General features: G+C 31.1%; 1 protein-coding gene across 1 annotated transcript in view; it reads left to right on the forward strand.

Annotated features, from left to right (window-relative positions):
- The window catches only part of LOC143076791 (uncharacterized), a 57,243-nt gene that overhangs the window by 8,361 nt on the left and 27,508 nt on the right, over positions 1-21,374 (forward strand). The window contains exons 3-16 of the mRNA XM_076252664.1: positions 3,695-3,790; positions 4,175-4,270; positions 4,606-4,701; positions 5,084-5,179; positions 5,517-5,612; positions 5,995-6,090; positions 6,598-6,684; positions 7,692-7,740; positions 8,269-8,315; positions 8,793-8,885; positions 10,031-10,321; positions 10,576-10,658; positions 10,926-11,094; positions 11,808-11,903. Of these exons, the coding sequence (XP_076108779.1) occupies positions 3,695-3,790; positions 4,175-4,270; positions 4,606-4,701; positions 5,084-5,179; positions 5,517-5,612; positions 5,995-6,090; positions 6,598-6,684; positions 7,692-7,740; positions 8,269-8,315; positions 8,793-8,885; positions 10,031-10,321; positions 10,576-10,658; positions 10,926-11,094; positions 11,808-11,903 (1,491 nt within the window). The remainder of the gene's footprint in view (positions 1-3,694; positions 3,791-4,174; positions 4,271-4,605; positions 4,702-5,083; positions 5,180-5,516; positions 5,613-5,994; positions 6,091-6,597; positions 6,685-7,691; positions 7,741-8,268; positions 8,316-8,792; positions 8,886-10,030; positions 10,322-10,575; positions 10,659-10,925; positions 11,095-11,807; positions 11,904-21,374) is intronic.

Below are 21,374 nucleotides of genomic sequence, written 5' to 3' on the forward strand. Positions count from 1 at the left end.
TTAAGGATGTACTGTTCATACTTGTACATAAATAAGGCCGTTAGTTTTATCGTTTGAATTTTTTACATTGTCATTTCGGGGCCTGTTATAGCTGACTATGCGGTATTCTCACTGTTGAAGGCCGTCTGGTGACCTATAGTTGTCAATTGCTGTGTTATTTTGGTCTATTGTACCACATACCACATACCACATCTTATTTTTTTATATCAGTTGAAATTTTAAAAAAAAATCTAAATTTTAATATTAATATGGTTCGATACCACAGTTGTCGTCCCTTGATTTTCGGTGTTCACGATTATAGTCCCTAGTGTTGACAGTGGGTTACTTGCCATTAATTTGTATACTCCTTGTAAATTTATTTCTCCACGTGTAATGCCTCAAATTGCAAGTAGGGCGTGAAATTACACTGTAAATAAATTTGGGTCCAGAATTTTAAAGGAAAGTAGTGATTTGGTCCAGCTGAAAAAGGTTAACAATTAGCACTTCGGAAGCTGTCATAAGATTTCAAGACGCCCTAAACATAAAATTTTCCATATTGTGAGTCAGAGCCGATGAAGTTTTCTATAATTTTGATATAATTTGTCCCAAAAGTAGTACAACACACTGAAAAAATTTCATTGAGAAAGCGCAGGTGGGATTTTTTTAATTTTCATTTATGTTCTAAAAGAAATGCACTACGAAATAATTGTGGTCTCGGACCATATTATAAGTCGGAACAGCATTAGTTAAGGAAAAAAAAGAAAAAAATATTGACAGGTCATAGAGCTCCTTTTCTATATATTTGATTTTTAAAATATGGCGAGAAATGCTGACTCAGACTTTTACCTTATATTTGTATTGGTATTATATGGGTCTCAAATAAAAATAAAAATCCAATGTAATAGGGCAAAATAGTTTACCTTGTATCGTATGAAAACAATCAAAGACGTCTGAACTCATGACACAAATTCAAAAACCTTGAATTCAAGCGACAGCAGTTACTCGATGTTGAAATCTAATAAATTGATAACCAAAAGGCAGTCAATGTATCAAATACAACTGAAAGAATTGCGTGAACTCCAAAAGTATTGAAATAACCTGAAGAGGACACAATCGGTTAAATATTTAGACCGCTTTACTCGTATCTCGGGGATCGCGAAAATAAGTAATTTTAAACATCGGCACAACATAATTTATAAGACAACTGATTAGTGATTGTAAAACGTATGTCGTGTTGATTCTGTAGTTCTTCCTCATTACATTTTGTTTAGCACACACCGTATAGTTGAACATACACGAGCGTAGATATGTAAATGCTCTGTAAAAATAGAAGATGTTGTCGCTGTTTCATTTCGCTTGAAAATAGTAATGTAGAGGGAAGGAAAATGTTGATACAACTGCAATATTTTAGGATTTTGGAAAAAATCTTTTAATTTTTTTTTTAAATATGTCTAATAATGGTCAACTTATACTTTTGAAACAATTGTTTTTACAAAGGACAAGGTATGATAAGGGCCGTTTTTGGCCCCTCTTTTTCCAGAATTTTTAAACTTTAAAGTTGAAACCCATCACGCTTATGTAATGAACTTCAGTAGCGCCAACGTAGACCATCTTGAAATTTTAACCATCAACTGTACTTTTCTGTATCTTTCCCATAATAAAATATCATGGTGGTCTACGTTGGCGCTCATGTATAAAAATTTGAAAAATAATCCGATTGTTTACATTATCTTGGCAAGTCATTGTAATACGTCATAGGGAACGACACGGTAAGAAATTATTCCGGGATACATAATCGATCAGAATATCACGTACGGATGGTATTACGCCGTATCCAGTCATCAAGACATGTCACTCTCTTAAAGAAATATGTTGTACGTGAAATTAGACTTATGTAAATCAAAATAGTCTAACACTGTGCAATCAAATACAAAGTTGTTGTGTCCCTTGAAATATGGTGAATTAATTTTTCTTCATTATTATTTTCAAATATTCCACGAAATCTTACAAATGGATTTTATAATAAATTCACAATATATTCAAACTCTTTTTGTAGTTCTGAAGAAAATCATTTCATCAAAACTTATATATTTTGCATTTTGAAGTTTTCTTTTTAACCATCTTCAGAAAAATAGATTTATGTATCATATCTATTTCGTGAAACAGCGTTCGTCTTAAATACTATAAAAAAAACTTCAAATGTGCATTGTCCATTATCTAGTCACATTCTTAAATAGAAAGTTAAGAATACAACTATGACTAATACGTTATGCATCAGTGCAGTCAGTATTGAATCCAAATTATGAAATGTAATTATAAACATAATTCCATGTAAAGAGAAGTTGATACTGAAATTAAGTTAACTACACTTATACTATAAGTGTAAATTATGTGATCAAACCTTTTCATATATCGGTACACTAATGATTTTTCTTATATATGTGTCAGAGCACTTTTTTGATTAGCTGCGGAACCGTAGCTCATAGGTCCTTATGTTATTTTTTTGACTATTTGCGGACCATAGAGCTACGGATTTTTCCTATTTCAAAACGTTATCTGGGTTATCCTACAGTTTTTGAGATATAGCTTTAATACCTGTATTGTACACATAATTGAAGCATGCATTTTGTTATTCTTCAAATATTCTAAATATGTCAGGCTTTTGGACTTGGTCAATATTTCTTGCTACTTAAAAAAACAATTAGGGTAGTTGTTGAATATTCACCAAAAACGGTAGTTGAACTTGTTTTCCCTCTCACATGCTATACATATTATTGAAGAAACAAATTGCACTACTAGTACTACAGATAAATGTCCCTAATGCAATATATAAGATTTTTTTAGTAATTTCAAATATTTATTCAATACCGGAAAGGATGAACTTGGTAACTACTACAGCCGATATCATTGAGTGTGAAGTCAAAGGTTATTTCTTTAGTTAGTTTGCTTGTTAGATGAACCATGAAGTCATTGTTAGGTCAGGTTAACTATCCTACATTAAGAATATACTACTCTAGCAGATTACCAATCTTTCTATCTGATGAACTATGTTACTTCAAAAAGAGGATAGTAAACCTGACATAATAATGACTTCACGGTCCAACTAACAAGCAAGCTTACAAAAGAATATACCTTTGGCTACACACTCAATGAAATCGGCTGTAAATCTTTAAAATTGAAATCTTTTGACTGGACATTCAGACATGCAGAATGAAAATAATAAATAGATCAACATTGAAAGGAGAAACTAAGGTTGAAAACGAGTTCACCCGCACGAGCGGGGTCGAACTGACAACTTCAGTGTTGACTAGCTAGTGATTACAGAAGTAACGTCTTAGACCACTCGGCCACCAAGATCATTAAATGATCTTTAATGAAGAAAGTCTACGTTTCTTATCAAATTCAAATGTTTTTGGGTATAAAATATTACTTACTATTAACTGTTTCATTAAAAAAGGCATAACATTTTGGATAAGATAAGGAGATGTGGTATGATTGCACATGATTCTATACACCGGCGATCAATGTGCTAATTTCAGGATATATATCGTATCAATAATATATTTGTAGAGAAGCTTGAAGATGTCTAGCCTCTTTCGTCTACATATCTTCATTAGTTTTTATCGTCTTAAACCCTGACCTCATCGAAAACCTTGAACTTTGTGTTCAGCATTTCCTTCTTTAAAATGTTTCAATCATAACTTTATATTTACAGATGTTATTTGTGTCAGTTCAACTGTGCTAACGAGTGAAAAAGAGATTGTGAATGAAAAAGGCAAAGACAGTAATAAGTCGACAGGACAAAAAAAAGGTAGGTGAAAAAAATAATAGCACGGCTTAGGAATATATATTACTAAGCCGTGCTATTATTTTTTTTTCAAATCTGTCTGTCTAACCTCCGAATAATTTTCCATGATTTTAATTTGAAAGTTAAATCACAGACATTATGAACTAAGGATAATTCAAAACGGAAAGTTTCTAATCAAATGGTAAAATCAAAAGCTCAAACACATCAAACGAATGGACAACAACTGTCATATTCCTGACTTGGTACAGGCAATTTATTATGTAGACAATTGTGGATTGAACCCGGTTTTAAGGAACTAAACCTCTCTCTTGTATGGCAGTCGCATCAAAAATCATTGTATTGACAACGATTTTTGATCAAAAACACAACATAACTTTATATTTACAGATGTTACTTGTGTCAGTTCAACTGTGCTAACGATTGAAAAAGAGATTGTGAATGAAAAAGGCAAAGACAGTAATAAGTCGACAGGACCAAAAAAAGGTAGATTTAAGAAATAAGATTCACATGTCATGATCTTGGCTCAATTTAGCATGGGTAGGAGTTATGTTTATCGACATGTTACACTGAGCCTTAGTGAAATGTACAATGTGGCCAGATATAATTCCTACTCATATTAGTTTAACTGTTACCGTTTTCTCTCCGCGATGTATGTACATAACATTTTTATATTTAATAAGTTTAAAAAACTAATATGCGAAGTAAAAACATGCTGTTTGATACACTATATAATAAAGGTTTATGTAAGGTGCTAAAATATAAATTATTTGCAGGATAACAATAAAAAAAATGTTTCAATCATAACTTTATATTTACAGATGTTATTTGTGTCAGTTCAACTGTGCTAACGAGTGAAAAAGAGATTGTGAATGAAAAAGGCAAAGACAGTAATAAGTCGACAGGACAAAAAAAAGGTAGGTGAACAAAATAATAGCACGGCTTAGGAATATATATTATTAAGCCGTGCTATTATTTTTTTCAAATCTGTCTGTCTAACCTCCGAATAATTTTCCATGATTTTAATTTGAAAGTTAAATCACAGACATTATGAACTAAGGATAATTCAAAACGGAAAGTTTCTAATCAAATGGTAAAATCAAAAGCTCAAACACATCAAACGAATGGACAACAACTGTCATATTCCTGACTTGGTACAGGCAATTTATTATGTAGACAATTGTGGATTGAACCCGGTTTTAAGGAACTAAACCTCTCTCTTGTATGGCAGTCGCATCAAAAATCATTGTATTGACAACGATGTTTGATCAAAAACACAACATAACTTTATATTTACAGATGTTACTTGTGTCCGTTCAACTGTGCTAACGATTGAAAAAGAGATTGTGAATGAAAAAGACAAAGACAGTAATAAGTCGACAGGACCAAAAAAAGGTAGATTTAAGAAATAAGATTCACATGTCATGATCTTGGCTCAATTTAGCATGGGTAGGAGTTATGTTTGTCGACATGTTACACTGAGCCTTAGTGAAATGTACAATGTGGCCAGATATAATTCCTACTCATATTAGTTTAACTGTTACCGTTTTCTCTCCGCGATGTATGTACATAACATTTTTATATTCAATAAGTTTAAAAAACTAATATGCGAAGTAAAAACATGTTGTTTGATACACTATATAATAAAGGTTTATGTAAGGTGCTAAAATATAAATTATTTTCAGGATAACAAGAAAAAAAAAAAATTTCAATCATAACTTTATATTTACAGATATTACTTGTGCCAGTGCAACTGTGCTAACGAGTGAAAAAGAGATTGTGAATGAAAAAGGCAAAGACAGTAATAAGTCGGAAGGACAAAAAAAAGGTAGGTGAAAAAAATAATAGCACGGCTTAGGAATATATATTATTAAGCCGTGCTATTATTTTTTTCAAATCTGTCTGTCTAACCTCCGAATAATTTTCCATGATTTTAATTTGAAAGTTAAATCACAGACATTATGAACTAAGGATAATTCAAAACGGAAAGTTTCTAATCAAATGGTAAAATCAAAAGCTCAAACACATCAAACGAATGGACAACAACTGTCATATTCCTGACTTGGTACAGGCAATTTATTATGTAGACAATTGTGGATTGAACCCGGTTTTAAGGAACTAAACCTCTCTCTTGTATGGCAGTCGCATCAAAAATCATTGTATTGACAACGATGTTTGATCAAAAACACAACATAACTTTATATTTACAGATGTTACTTGTGTCAGTTCAACTGTGCTAACGATTAAAAAAGAGATTGTGAATGAAAAAGGCAAAGACAGTAATAAGTCGACAGGACCAAAAAAAGGTAGATTTAAGAAATAAGATTCACATGTCATGATCTTGGCTCAATTTAGCATGGGTAGGAGTTATGTGTATCGACATGTTACACTGAGCCTTAGTGAAATGTAAAATGTGGCCAGATATAATTCCTACTCATATTAGTTTAACTGTTACCGTTTTCTCTCCGCGATGTATGTTTATAACATTTTTATATTTAATAAGTTTAGAAAACTAATATGCGATGTAAAAACATGTTGTTTGATACACTATATAATAAAGGTTCATGTAAGGGGCTAAAATATAAATTATTTTCAGGATAACAATAAAAATAACCAGAATAACAATAGTAAGTTTGTGCGCATGTGTCAAACAAATTGATGTTATGAAAGTATTACACAAAATTCAGCAATTAATTTTTTAAATTAAATAGACACTCAAATTATTACGAGCGCTTTTGTGATTGTTGTAATTATAGATTTAACATTATATAAGCAAATTTATTAAAACTTTTTTTTCATGCATCAATTGACAGGAAATGAAAAGAAAATTTGGAAAACTCATAGTCCGTTAAGATCAAAGCAGGATCAGAATCCAAGAAGCATCACCGACAAAACATATGGTACGTATAAATTCATAAGGTTTTCCAAAGTTGCACAATATGTAATTTGTTGTTATGATCAAAGGGGGATAACAAATGAATTATTTATGGACATAAACAGAATCGTGTAGGGAAAACAAAAACGTTTTCTACCACAAATATATACCTATATTGGGTAGTGTCCTCCAATAACCTGGACGACAATAAATATTCAATGAAATCTGCTGCAAGGTATACCATTATGATCCGTTTCGGTTTTAACTATGATCGCAATGCAAAAATTCATTCAACTGATAGCAATCTTTTGTTGTTGTTTTTCAGTGCTTTCCTGTAAAATTTGTAATCTTTAATATTCGTAAGTGAACGACCATATGATATTCGGTATGGGTGAGGAGAAATGTTTGCAAATTGTACATCCATTCTCATATTTTGCAATGCTATTTTCTCACTCAAGTAAACAATTGTATCCTGCATGATCTTTTAATTTAACATCTTCTTACAAACATAAAAGCAAACTTTCATTACACTTTCTAAAACGGGCAAAATTTTATCAAACTGATGTATAAATTATAACAACCCGAAAGTAAAGAATCTTTTTTATTCCCACAATATTGAAATGCGCAATAATACCTTTTAATGTACGTTTTTCGTATAACATTATCATTATAATGATGTGCTCTTGTTGTGCTGAATATAGTTTTTTTTTTACATTTATATATACATTTTCTTTATGCTTCATAATAATTCTCCAATTCTATAGATGAAAAGACATATTATTTATAAAGAAGAGTTTCAGATATAATATACTTGGTCTCAATCGTAGGCAGGAAGTGTGTACTGTCAGACAACAGATTTAAAAAAAAAAAAATCGTCTGCAAAAACCAATTTATTACTAGATGAAAACACGGTAATCATGAAATGTGATATGTTTCGTCCTCAGTTGATGTAAAGTCTTGTAATAATCATGCCTTTATAATTTCTCGCTGAATTACAGTAATTGTTTAACTACTCTTGTTGTGTTTTTTCAGCTATGTATGAATTTTTTATAACGGAGAAAGTCAAGATTATGTTAAAACGGTGAGTGTTTATACTAGAGTTGGCTTTAGTTTTGATAAACCGTCAAAAATTCATTACAAATAAGAAAAGGTTCTTTATTACCAAAAGGGATATGAAAAAAAAAATCTACCTATGTTTTTTTCCCCAGAAGGAGTTTTTATTCTATTTTTTCTAATTATTCAGAAAAGTAAAATTAAATCAGTTCAACCAAGCCTGTTAACATGACTTACTTTATATTATAAATAATATAAGTTATCTTTTTTACAACGAGTTGCAAATAAAATAACCAGAACAAACATGTGTTCATGCTATTGTATCCAGATGCATTTATTTTCTATTAGAAATATTCAGTCGATACCATTTTTTTAAATTTGTAAATATTTGTGCAATTTTATATATTTGTTTATCATATTCATAATGCATTATGTATTGCGATTCTGTACGTTTAAACGTTAAACACAAACACCAAATCAAATCGAATAATGTTGTAAACAAAAGCCATGACAATCCAATCTCACTTTAAACTATTATCTTATTTTCATTTTTTAGAGTATTTGGTGTAATTGGTGTGGCACTAATTGTACTTGCATGGTTTGGTACGTATCAAAGTTCAATATATTATAAAGTTTCTTTCAAATTAGACAACGCATTCAAAACTAACACCTCATCTTATTGTTCCCAATATTTTTCAAACATGTCTTATTCTAGACTTATACAATACTAAAGTCATAATCATCAATGTTCACACGAAATTTTAAGGTGTCACAATTTAAAATATACACGTTCATAAAATGAAGTGGAATATACCACTGGCCCATTAAAACACTGTACAAAAAGACCAATAAGTTCAAAAGAATTTAAAAAATCATTTAAATCCTTTCTGCAATCATATGGAATAAACTCTATCGATTACAATTAAGATTTGATATTTTGCATTAACAACAATTTAAATTTGTGTCCTTTTCTTTGGCTTCTTTATTAGACCTTATCAATAATTATTTACAACAGAAAAAAACATGCCTGCCAAATTAGCATCATAATTAACATCATTGAGCTTTTGATTGTACTTGTAGGTCTGTTGTCTAGTCAAACAACAAAAACCAGAGATGCTAATGAATTGAATGTTCCTCGTTATAGAGGAAGAGAAAAACGGGATTCTTCTTCAGGTAGTGATTTAATTTCTGAATATAAAGAATTGCTTAATTTAATTTATCTTCCATTGCTTTCTCCTTTTCAATCACATAAAACAGTTCAGTTTTAGTATTTTAATGCTATAGGTAATTCAAAAATTGTAAATCACATTTTTATTTTAACCATGTTGTTTTTGATTTAACCATATTACATAAGTTACATATTGAACCATTGGTCCACACGATGATATTTACAGTAGTAACAAACTTTATCTTATTTTGTATGTATCCAAAAGCCTTTGTTTTATCACATTCATCGGAACAAAAACACAAATATAATTCGAGTCAAAAATATATAGATACTTTAAACCGTGATGACACTTTATCCATAACAAGGTTTCAAAATAATTGCTATATTCAACTTTGGTTAATTTTTGTATGAACGTTCTACTTTTAATCTATAATTTAATCGATTGTATTCTTTACAAATTTTTGTATGAACGTTCTACTTTTAATCTATAATTTAATCGACTGTATTCTTTACAAATGCACATCATCTATGTGTTTTACTATTTCAGAGATTGTTTAATCTAAAAACCATTAATATATTTATTTAATACATTTTGCTAGAAACTTTGTGTCTGTACCCTTACCTTTATTTAGATATCCTTAACACGACCTGGACATCAATTCCTAATTAAAACTTTGGTTGTGTTGTTGAGACCTTGCATAAAGACATTTGTAAATGAGTTAATCCGATCAGTTTATCTTTGACATATATAAGATTGGTGAACCTGATCTTAAAGATAAAAGCAGTTATTGCCTACTCCATTCGTCAGTTAGCGAATGCATCGTTTTTTCGTAAAAGAACCCTATTTCCAGATTATATAAACTTATGCCTTGAGCCCTGAAGTAAAACAACTTTGTACTTGATAAGTTACGAGCGTTCATATATTTTGATCCGTTATTAACTTTCCATTGCACATTGGTCATTATGAAAGTTATTTACGTTTGATATATAAGATTAACAAAAATTGCCTCACAACATAGTGTTACATACAAAATATCCAGGAAAGAATAAGGAGAAATTTATATCAATTACATATATATTTGAAATAAATTGGTTTATATATTTTATTTTTCTGTATATCTTATTAACTCGTTCATCTTCTTTTTTTTAGTTGATTGGAAAATTGTTAATCCAGTTTTGAAAATAGGAGCACCCTTGTGCATTTCTTTTCAAGTAAAAGCACCACAGTGTACTGTTCATTTTGACAACAAGACGATTGGTTCCGATGCAGATCAATATGGAAGTATAAGAGTTCATGCAAATGGAAAAAATTGTATATTATGTATACATAATTTCCATCTAGTGAATCATACCATTAACCGACCAATACAGGTAGATTCTGGTCTAGATCGTATAGCAACTACAAGTCTTCAGGACATATTGACGGAGGATGGACTTGTAGGTGAGTGTTCTATCTGTTTGTTCATAGAGGGTTTGAATAGTTTATAAATTTGTCATACGTTAACTGAACATCATCAATTCATGCATTATTCAAACGTGTATATAATATTCGTTTTACCTTTGGTCGTGCTGAAATCTATACATATGTTTTATGTTATAGAAACTTGAGGAAGGTCAGAGTATGAAGTGCCAATCCTAACCAAGGCTGATTATTTTTTAAGGTTTTCATAAAAATTGCTTTTAATTTCATTTCAGTTTATGGAACTGTTATTCATGAAGACAACAAAGTGGAACTGATATTTTCCCAAATTGGTCAACAGGCAAACTGCTTTTATGAGGTATGATATTCCCTTCTGTTTGCTTGATTATAGATAAAAAAAAACTTTAAAGGAAAAAATATCCAATAGCTTTGTATATAGATTTTGAAAAATACAAAAAATGTAATATATAACAGTTTTAAAATGACAAAACAATAATGTTAAGGGATTAACGATATGATACATTAAAATGTATCTGGGATTGAGACTTTCAAAACATGGATGTCTTATCAGCAAAGAATGAAGATTGAAAAGTATTTTATTTAAATATTTTTTTATATTTAATAGGATAATTCTAAGATCAACGTGACTGCTGGGAGGATACAACTTATCTATGATCACAATCAAACTGTAAATCTAACTCACAAGCGAATTTTGTTTGACCGGTGCATTTCCTTCCATGTGGATTGCACTGTCAGAAAGATGAATTACTTCCTAGTTATCCCTCAATGTCCTCGTGAGTATGATATTCGTAAAAATAACATTACATTAGCACGAAGATAATGTTTGTTAAGGTAGACAGGATATGTAATTAGTCCTAAGAAGACGATATTATAAAAGAGGGGAAATCACAAACCATAACTTTATACAGCACTATACAAAAATAAGGAAAACACAATAGAGACAAACAGTGATTATAATTTTAATGGTATGCATATCCTTGTCTGATAAGAGTTGTTACTTGTCAACCTCAAGATTTTGAAGACAATAGTTAACAAATTATTTGTGTTTGATATTAATTTGAAAATGAGCACTTAATTACACTAAAGTCTTAGTATGTATTGTAATCCGAGACGTTTATTTAGCGGGAAATTTTAGCTTTTTATCTGATATTGTGAGTATTGTAATCACAGGGGCATTAAATAATTTTTCAACCAGTTTAAATTTTATGTCATGCCTTGATGAATATCAACTTCTTAATTTCATTAAAAAAGACTATCAATTTTTTTGGACTGATGTCAGATTATTTCAGTCAAAATGATGTTGCAAATCGTGAGCGATAAACTCGAATGTATGTTTTTAGATTATTCGAAAACTGTTCATAATAAATGTATTTCCAATGTCTGATATGGCATAAACAATATTATATTATTGGACGTGTTAATTGGGTCATGCATATATTGTAACTGTTTGTTTATTTTATTAGTTAATTTCAAATTTTTATTTCAGTTAAGAAAAATCTGCCTGTTATTCTTGGTGTGTCAATTGCTGTACTTGTATTACTGGTTGTAATAATTATAGCAGTAATTTATTGGCGAAGAAGAAGTATGTTACATTTATCAACGATAACTGTACAATTTATGCAATTTTAATAATTGTCTTTAAAAGTTGATAAAAATTCAGTAAGAATTTTCCAAACAAAACAAGGTATTAAATAAAACTGGAAATCAACATCAAGTTTAGAAAACCTCCATTTCTTCTTACCTCTTAATTTCATGGTGTTAGTTCAATTATTTTTTAATTTGATGTAATTACCTTTTTTTCCTGTTTAGTTGATTTTTTCATATTCAACCTATTAATTATGATTTAAAGACATAATGTGCATTATAACTTACCTTAAGAAATAAATTGCAAACAATTGACAGTATGACTAAATCTTTTCATGATATGTAAACATGAAAACTAAGGAACTAAGCTAAGTCCATGCATGCATGGACGAAGGTAACTAACGTTACTTAGTCCATGCTTGCATGGACTAACACAACAGACTTAGTCCATGCATGCATGGACTAAGGCAACTAACGTTAACTTAGTCCATGCTTGCATGGACTAACACAACAGACTTAGTCCATGCATGCATGGACTAACACAACAGACTTAGTCCATGCATGCATGGACGAAGGCAATTAACGCTAACTTAGTCTATGCTTGCATGGACTAACACAAGACTTAGTCCATGCATGCATGGACGAAGGCAATTAACGCAAGCATGGACTAACACAACAGACTTAATCCATGCATGCATGGACGAAGGCAACTAAAGTTAACTTTTTTAAAGTTAAAAAATTTATAAATGCAAAATATTACAAAAAAATCGAATTTTTCAAAAATTAAAAAAAAAATTAAATATTTAAAAAAAAAATCTTTGAAATTAATAATAAATGGAAAAAAATGAAAAATTAACAAAATTAACAAAAAAAGATTAAATTCCATTTTTTTTCAAAATCAAATAAAAAGAAGGAAAAAAATTGTTAATTATCACTGTATCATCACCACCAGATATAGGTACCCTTGGATATAGGTATAAATGCCACATGAGAATATTCACGTCTGCCAAAAGATTGGAATGTGTTCACATTTCATTTCAAAGGTAAAAACTCTTCACTGAACAGATCAGTTGGAGGTGAAAATTTGTTTAACATAACCTGGACAGTAGCTGCAATTAGTTCCTGAAAGTTCCTAATCCTTTAGTAGTGGTAAGTGTTATTTCAGTTTATTAGTTTTATGTCTGTAATCAACATGTTTTGTTGCACTATGATTTTTGCCTTTGTCTCAATAGCAGCTAAAAAGTAAAAACACAAAATTACTGAACTCCAAGGAAAATTCAAAAATCAAAAGGCAAAATCAAAAGTCCAAACACATCAAACGAATGGATAACAACTGTCATATTCCTGACTTGGTACAGGCATTTTCTAATGTAGAAAATGGTGGATTGAACCTGGTTTTATAGCTAGCTAAACCTCTCACTTGTATGACAGTCGCATCAAATTCCATTACATTGTCAACGATGCATGAACAAAACAAACATACTCAAAGAGTAAAAATGTCAAAAATAGGGGTACAACAGTCAATATTGTGTTATCATCTTAATATCACTACATAAACAACAAATGTAACAAAGTAGCACAAAAAGGCATACATCAAATTTAACATTCTCATTTTGCTTTTCTTATACTGCCAAAAAACTTCTTATAACTTTTTGTATATATTGTACATGTACATGCAACTCGTCTAAACATCAACATCAACAATGTTAGATCTGTAAATTTGCTTTCGCAAATTTTTTGTTCTTCCCTCGCCAGGATTCGAACCCATACTACTGAGATATCGTGACAAAAAATCTGTACAATTTTTAAACACCAGAGAAGAGCAGATGATTTAAAAGAAAAACACTTTTGTGTAATCCAGCATTATACAAGATGTTTTTTGTGTCTAATGTTATGGTGCAGTTTGAGCACTCAAAAATATGTTATTATGTCCACTGGTCGTGTTTTGTTGCTGTCTGCCATATTAAATGGATTTCCTTTTTTTTTGCTATTTGCTTAAAATAAATTGTCTATTAGCTTTCTCTTTTGAAATTAAAAATAAACAGCTGCGCCATGAGCGCATGATATGCAAGACGTCTCGTGGGGAAGTTTTATGCAATAATCATAAATAGTTTTAGCTTTAGAAAGTTTTAAGCAATTACCATTTATTGCTTTTGAGACACGCCGGGACATGTGAAACCCCCCACCCTGTTTTTTTTTTACAAATATCAATAAAATAAAATTTTGAATCAAACCAAAAAGTATACAGATCTTTAGATTAATATAACAAAGAAGTGTGTACAGTTTCAAGCAATAATCATAAATGGTTTTTGAGATACGGCACGACATGTAAAAAAAAAACTCCCCTTTTTTACAAAATACTCAATAACTCAGAAAATAAAATTTTGAGTCATCACCAAAAAGTATACAGATCTTTAGATTAATATAAGAAAGAAGTGTGTAAAGTTTTAAGCAATAATCATAAATCGTTTTTGACATACGGCACGACATGTAAAAAACCCCTCCCCCTTTTTTACAAAATACTCAATAACTCAAAAATGAAATTTTGAATCATTACCAAAAAGTATACAGATCTTTAGATTAATATAACAAAGAAGTGTGTAAAGTTTTAAGCAATAATCATAAATCGTTTTTGAGATACAGCGAGACATGTAAAAAACCCTCCCCCTTTTTTATAAAATACTCAATAACTCAAAAATGAAATTTTGAATCATCACCAAAAAGTATACAGATATTAAGATTAATATAACTAAGAAGTGTGTAAAGTTTTAAGCAATTATCAAGAATCGTTTTAGAGATACGGTGCAACATGTGAAAAAAAACACACCCCTGTTTTAGTTACAAAGTGCCGTATCTCAAAAAGTTTAAATCTTATTTTCACCAAAAAGTATACAGATCATTAGACCATCATAAAAAACAACTATGTTAAGTTTCATGAAATTTAGATAAGTCGTTCTCAAGTTACGGTGTGACATGTTTAAGCCGGACAGACAGACGGACGGACACTGGACATTTGTATACCATAATACGTCCCTTCAAATTTTTGACGGGCGTATAAAAACAGTTCACAAATTAAGTGTGCTTGGCTTATTTTAATTAACCTTCATCAGAAACATACAAACAAAAATGTGGAAGCAAAGGATGTACCTGTAGATACCATTATCTTGGGACTTAATAAGCCCATGTATAACGATCTTTAAGTTAAGGATTTTGCTCATTGTTGAAGACTTCAGGTGACCTGTACTTGTTTACATCAGTGCCCTACTATGCAGGGTTAGTAGTTGTCTCAATTGAAATCATTCCATGTATCCTTGCTTTTGTATCATTTAAAGACTTCAATTCTTCAATCATTTTAGTTAACACATTTTAATTTCAAAACATTCAACAGATATTTCCAAATAACAAATTTTGTGAACAACAGATATAATTGGTGAGCTGGTAATTATTTTACAGTCAATATGTTTTAATAAATTTATCAAGAGACATCATAAGATAGATGAATGTAGATGAATCATGTTCATTAAATTCTTTCCTTGTCAGACTGTTACTGAGCTCAAAACCAGTGAAAATTGCAAGTAGCTTTTAGTTTCTAGTATGTTGATAAGATGTGTAATTTTTCGTCATTTCTTTTGATGTTCTGTCATATCCAGTCGGACTATTTCACCTAGATGTTTTCAAATTCTCCTAGTACTTCTGACAAAGTGCTCTTTTTTCAATAATAATCTGAAATACACAAAATCAACAGTAACTTCATAATGTACAAACTTTAACATGTCAGATTAATATGATTAAGAAAATGATGCGCAGAGCGCAGCCTTATTGGACTGACCAGTTGGTGCATGTTTGGACACAATATTCAAGCTTGATAGACTGTCTATATTTGGATTGTGATCAAAATTATGGATAAAAAAATCCCCCCCCCCATTTTTTTTAACCCCCTTTCAGTAATTACCCCAAAACTTAATCCCAGCCTATTCCTTTGTGGTATGGTACCTTGCAGTACAATTTTAAAGAAATCCATACACTTAAACACAAGTTATTGTCTGGAATTAGAAAAATGTTTGTTTTTGACCCCTATTTCCTGAACGTTTGAGGCAATTACCCCTTAAAAAATTCCAGCCTTCCCTTTGTGATATGGAACCTTGAAGAACAATTTCAGAGAGATCAGTACACTGACACACAAGTTTATGTCCGGAAACTACAAAAATGCTTGGTTTTTGGCCCCTAATTTCTAAACTGTTGGTACCATTACCCGGAAAATCAATCCCAACCTTCCTTTTTGGTATTGAACCTTGTAGTAAAATTTCATGAATATCCATTCGCTTAAACTATGTAATTATCCGGAAACCATGTGTCGACATACATCGCTAACGACGACATCATACCATAATACGACTCAATTTTTTTCTTCGAACTTATAAAAATCAGGATGCTGTTTTTACTTTTTAATTGTTTAACATTTTACAATGCGGGGCTTTTATTAATAGCTTATTACAATATATATGGTAATCATTTTTGCTAAAGGTTGAAAGCAAACCACTGAACTGTCATTGTTCATACAAATAGTTTTCATGGGCAATCTTAGCACATCTCTTTATTTTTACATGATGATCATTTTGAAAATCAGTCATGGTAAGTATTTGTGGAAACATAAGCTTAACCATTTTTATGATAAAAAATTTCAAAATATTTTCATTTCCTGTATCTAATTGATAAAGGATTTTAGTTTTTTTGCAGTTAACATTTACCGGTAGCTACTTTCTAGGGTTAAATATAAAACCAAGAGTGCACACGCTGAAATGTCTTGCCTTCTTTACTAATCATTGATATTATGTTGATACATTTTGTAGTCCTTAATATAAAGCTTTATTACAATTGAAACATAAACTTAACATTAACCCAAAAAACTAAAAATTGACCACTAAACCATAATAATAAGGTCAAGGTGAGATGAACCATGTAAGGCACACATATACAGCTAATAATTCTTCCATACAACAAATATAGTTGACCTATTGCTTAAAGTTTTAAAAAAAACCGGACCAAAACTCGAAACTTTAACATTGAGCAATGAACCATGAAAATGAGGTCAAGGTCAAATTCAATCTGAGCAACTGACACATAGATCACAAAATATTTCCATACACCTAATATAGTTATTATAGTAGTAGACGTATTGCATATGGTATTAGATAAAAAGACAAAAACTCAAAAACTTAACTTTGACCACTGAACCATGAAAATGAGGTCAAGGTCAGATGACTCATACCAGCTAGAAATGTACACCTAACCATCATTCCATACACCAAATATAGTAGACCTTTTGCAAACAGTATATGAAAAACAGAAAAAAAAACCCACAAAAACTCAACTATAACCACTGAACCATGGAAATGAGGTCAAGGTCAGATGACACCTGCCAGTCTTACAGTATTCCATACACTGAATATACTAGACCTATTGCTTATAGTATCTGAGATATGGACTTGACCACCAAAACTTAACCTTGTTCACTGATCCATGAAATGAGGTCGAGGTCAAGTGAAAACTGTATGACAGCCATGAGGACCTTGCAAGGTACGCACATACCAAATATAATTATCCTATTACTTATAATAAGAGAGAATTTCACATTACAAACCAGAGGCTCCGCAGGGCACAGCTTTATACGACCACAGAGGTCCAACCCTGAACAGTTGGGGCAAGTATGGACACAACATTTAAGCTTGATACAGCTCTGAATTTGGATTGTGATTAAATAGTTGACACAAGATAGATTTCTGACACAGAATGAATGTGGTCTAAGAACTTAAACTTAATCAAAGAGCTGAAAGCTCTGAAGAAAAATGACGCCACTGTCTCTAATATTGGGATAGTTTTTATGCAAGTCTTGATTTTCACATACCGTAATTTGTTTAACAATGCAACATGTCTCGTAAGCATATAATTGATATTCGTATATGTGTGTGTGTGAAGTGAAGGTGCCAACTGGCTGGTTTTTTTTTTAAGACAAATGAATAGGTCAAGACTACCTGAATTGTACAAATAAATCCCGTGGAAAGGCTTCTATATTTCTCACTGGTACATAGGCTGAATCCGGGTCCATTCGCGCCCATTCACGTTTGCGCCAACTCATGTTCGCCCCCTTTCACTTTCACACCCTACATGTTCGCAACTAATCTTAATTGGTTTTGTGTTTAATAACTCTGTAAGCAAGTGTTTTCTTATAAGTATAATTGTTGTCATTGTCTCAAAATAAAGTGAGACAGCATTTTTTTTTTGTGTTGAATAAATCTTAATCATGTTTTGGATAGCGTATTGTTAAAGATAATAATAATCCTTTCTAAATAAAGTGGTATTTTGTCAACGTTTTATTTAACGTTGAATAACTCTTAATCATGTTTTGGTTAGTGTATTGCTATACTTTGTTTCATTGACCTCTTTCATAATGAAGTGAGTTTCTGACTATTTTTTTTTCTGTGTGTTGAATAAATTTTATCATGTTTTGGTTATAATAGTGGATTGCTATATTTTGGTTCCTATATTTTATTGTTTCGTTGTTTCAGATCAAAGGGCTTAAAAACAATTATCTTTTGTGTTTTTCCTTTAAAATCTTCAATGTTTTACTCATACCAAGCTATAAATACATTCAGTATTTACACCAAAGCAATTTAAAACAACAATCATGATTTTCCAATTATTCAACTTGAATTTGAATTAAAATTGGGCGCGAATGAGTAGAGTGCGAACGAACCTTGGGTGTGAACGTGCGAGGTGCGAAAGTGTATTGGGCACAAACAGACCTGATACCACATAGTCTGAACCCCCTTCTCCCACAAAATATGAAGTAAATTAAAAACAAATTGTTCAGAGAACAATTGAAGTCTTTCCACTAGAAAAGATCTATTTTTATATTGAAATATGAAAAATCAGTTTAAAATGTTAGTTCCTATGGCTTTATGACGTCCTATTAACCTATGACCTTGACCTCAATTTCAAGGTCACAAACCATGGACCTTGAATCAAAATATCCTAGGTCTTTAATATGTTTGGTTAATGAGTACTACCACTTGACGCGTAATTTTAAATGTAAGATGGACAAAAACTCCCTTTTATTGTATGCGCAGCCTTTCAACCAAAATATACAAGTAAGGACATGTCGCAACTAATAATTTATGAAAAATTATTTGTCAAAATGTCATACAGTATTTGAAAAGAAGTGAAAATAAGCCAAAATCAAAATTTATAATATGACCTTGACCTTTGACATTGATCTCATTTTCATTTTTAGTACCAATGACCTCATGAAGACCTTAGGTCTCTATCAGTTATGGTTTACCAGTTGAAAATGCATATCGCTTGAATCAAATGAAAAAGGGGGAATAACTCTGAATATGGAGTCCCCATAGAGCTATGGTTCAAACGAATATTCTTATCCTAAATATGTAACGAGCAATTTGGTAAAATAAAATCTTTTACGGTTACGAAGGAGAGGTGGCCACAAGAAAAACAGTGTTTGGGGAGATAACTCTTACAACATAATGTATTTTGTTATAATTACATTTGATATATGTTTCATTATAATACTTTATTCTGATTGGCTAACTGCACATCACGTTATTCCTCAAGCAATTGCATCACTCAATAAAACTTTTCATTCATGATAACACGTGGTCCCACAATAAAGTGCACAGATGAATTGAATAAAAAAGTTATAAAATTCGTGTTTTCATGATCCTAGCTAAAAAAAGTAATTATAAGTATTGAATGTTTCTTTTTGTAACCTCATAGGGTTGCAAAAGCGTTGACTGTGTGCACATTTTTAGAATGAAGCGCTTACGCTTACGCGCTTCATACAAAAAGTACTTCGGTCAACGCTTTTACACCTCAATGAATTTACAAAAAAAAAGCATTCAATACTTAAATGCAGTTGTAAATTTTTAAAGCAAAAAGAGTTAATACTAACTTTCACTTTTTTTGGATGTTCATGTACATTTTGTATGTATTTATTTTTCTCAACTACATGAATTTTTTGGTGTATTTTTAATGATATATATGAGTAGTCAAAATAATTATTACGTCTGGCAAGGCTTTTTAAATTTTATTCTGGGACACCTTCCTATGATGACCACAAGGCTATGTTAATTTTTTTCTGGGACGCCTTCTTAGGAAGCCTTCCTACGAACGTCTTAGGAAGGCGTCCCAGAAAAAAATAAAATAGCCTTGTCAGACGTCATTATTATTTGGACTAATACATGAGATATTGGATATTTGTATGCATTATTTAACCAGTTGAGTCTTTTACAGGATTGTTTGTTTAATGCTGTTTAAACATTACTGAAAAAAACCACCTTAAATTTGCTAATTATTTGGCATGAAAGTTTGATTTATTGAAAGGGACTCATAGTTTTCCATTTAATTTTAATAATTGTCTAATGGTTAAAACAATAGCTTCGTTGTTTACTTTTATACACAACAACATATTCACTTTGGTTTCGTTGTTTACCTAATATTCACTATGTACTTGGTAACAGTTATTAATTAATTGAATAGAAAATATTATAATAAATATTATTGGAAGCCGAATTGACGTCAAATAGGTGCCGATTTGACTAGATGCCAATTTAACCAGGTGCCGACTTGACTTGTACGTTTCAATTCCTCTGCGATCGTTTGCGGTATTTTCTTGAGAAAACCTATTTTCCATCATCAAAGAGAAGAAGAAACTGCTTGAAATGATTCCCGAACGCTTCGTGATTGTTAAAATAAGTTTAATTCACTCAAAAAACAATTTTAAAACTTGCGATGGGTTTAAACAGGAAGTTTCAAAAGCACGTGTAAAAGAAGAAATTAACCGGTGAGAGTGGAAATCCGTACATAACATATATCACTATAGTACGACTTTTAAAGCAAAACAGTTTCATCCTTTTGTAAAACAGTCTTAAATATACCTATCACATTAATGTTTGAAGGGTCTTAAGCTTATTCAAACCATATAAGTCGGTATGAAACACCAAAACGGAATGATAATAACCGATTACGTTTTGTAGTTTACAAAATTCTGGACTGGTTCCTGTCAAACTACAACACTTTGTTCGACTGTAGTGGTATACAAACAGAAACCAGTTAGTTTGTAAACTGGTTCCTGGCTGATTACTACACAATGCTCATGCATAATGATAACACAAGCACATTCCAGTTTGTATTGAAATTAGTAAATACGAAACCAAGCACGGTAGGCAGAGAAATCAGGTCGGCAGTTATGGAACAATGACTGCGTCATTTTCCAAAAACTTAAAAATTTTAAATTGGACATTTACCTATTATGGTCCAATATCCAAAATCTAAACACATGGTTAGATTCAGCATATCATAGAACCCCAAGAATTCAATTTGTGATGAAATCAAATAATGTTCAATTTTAGACCCTTTAGACCTCAATTTGAAAACCGGGCCCAAATATTAAAAA

The sequence above is a fragment of the Mytilus galloprovincialis genome, chromosome 5, assembly GCF_965363235.1.
Source record: "Mytilus galloprovincialis chromosome 5, xbMytGall1.hap1.1, whole genome shotgun sequence".
NCBI lineage: Eukaryota > Metazoa > Mollusca > Bivalvia > Mytilida > Mytilidae > Mytilus > Mytilus galloprovincialis.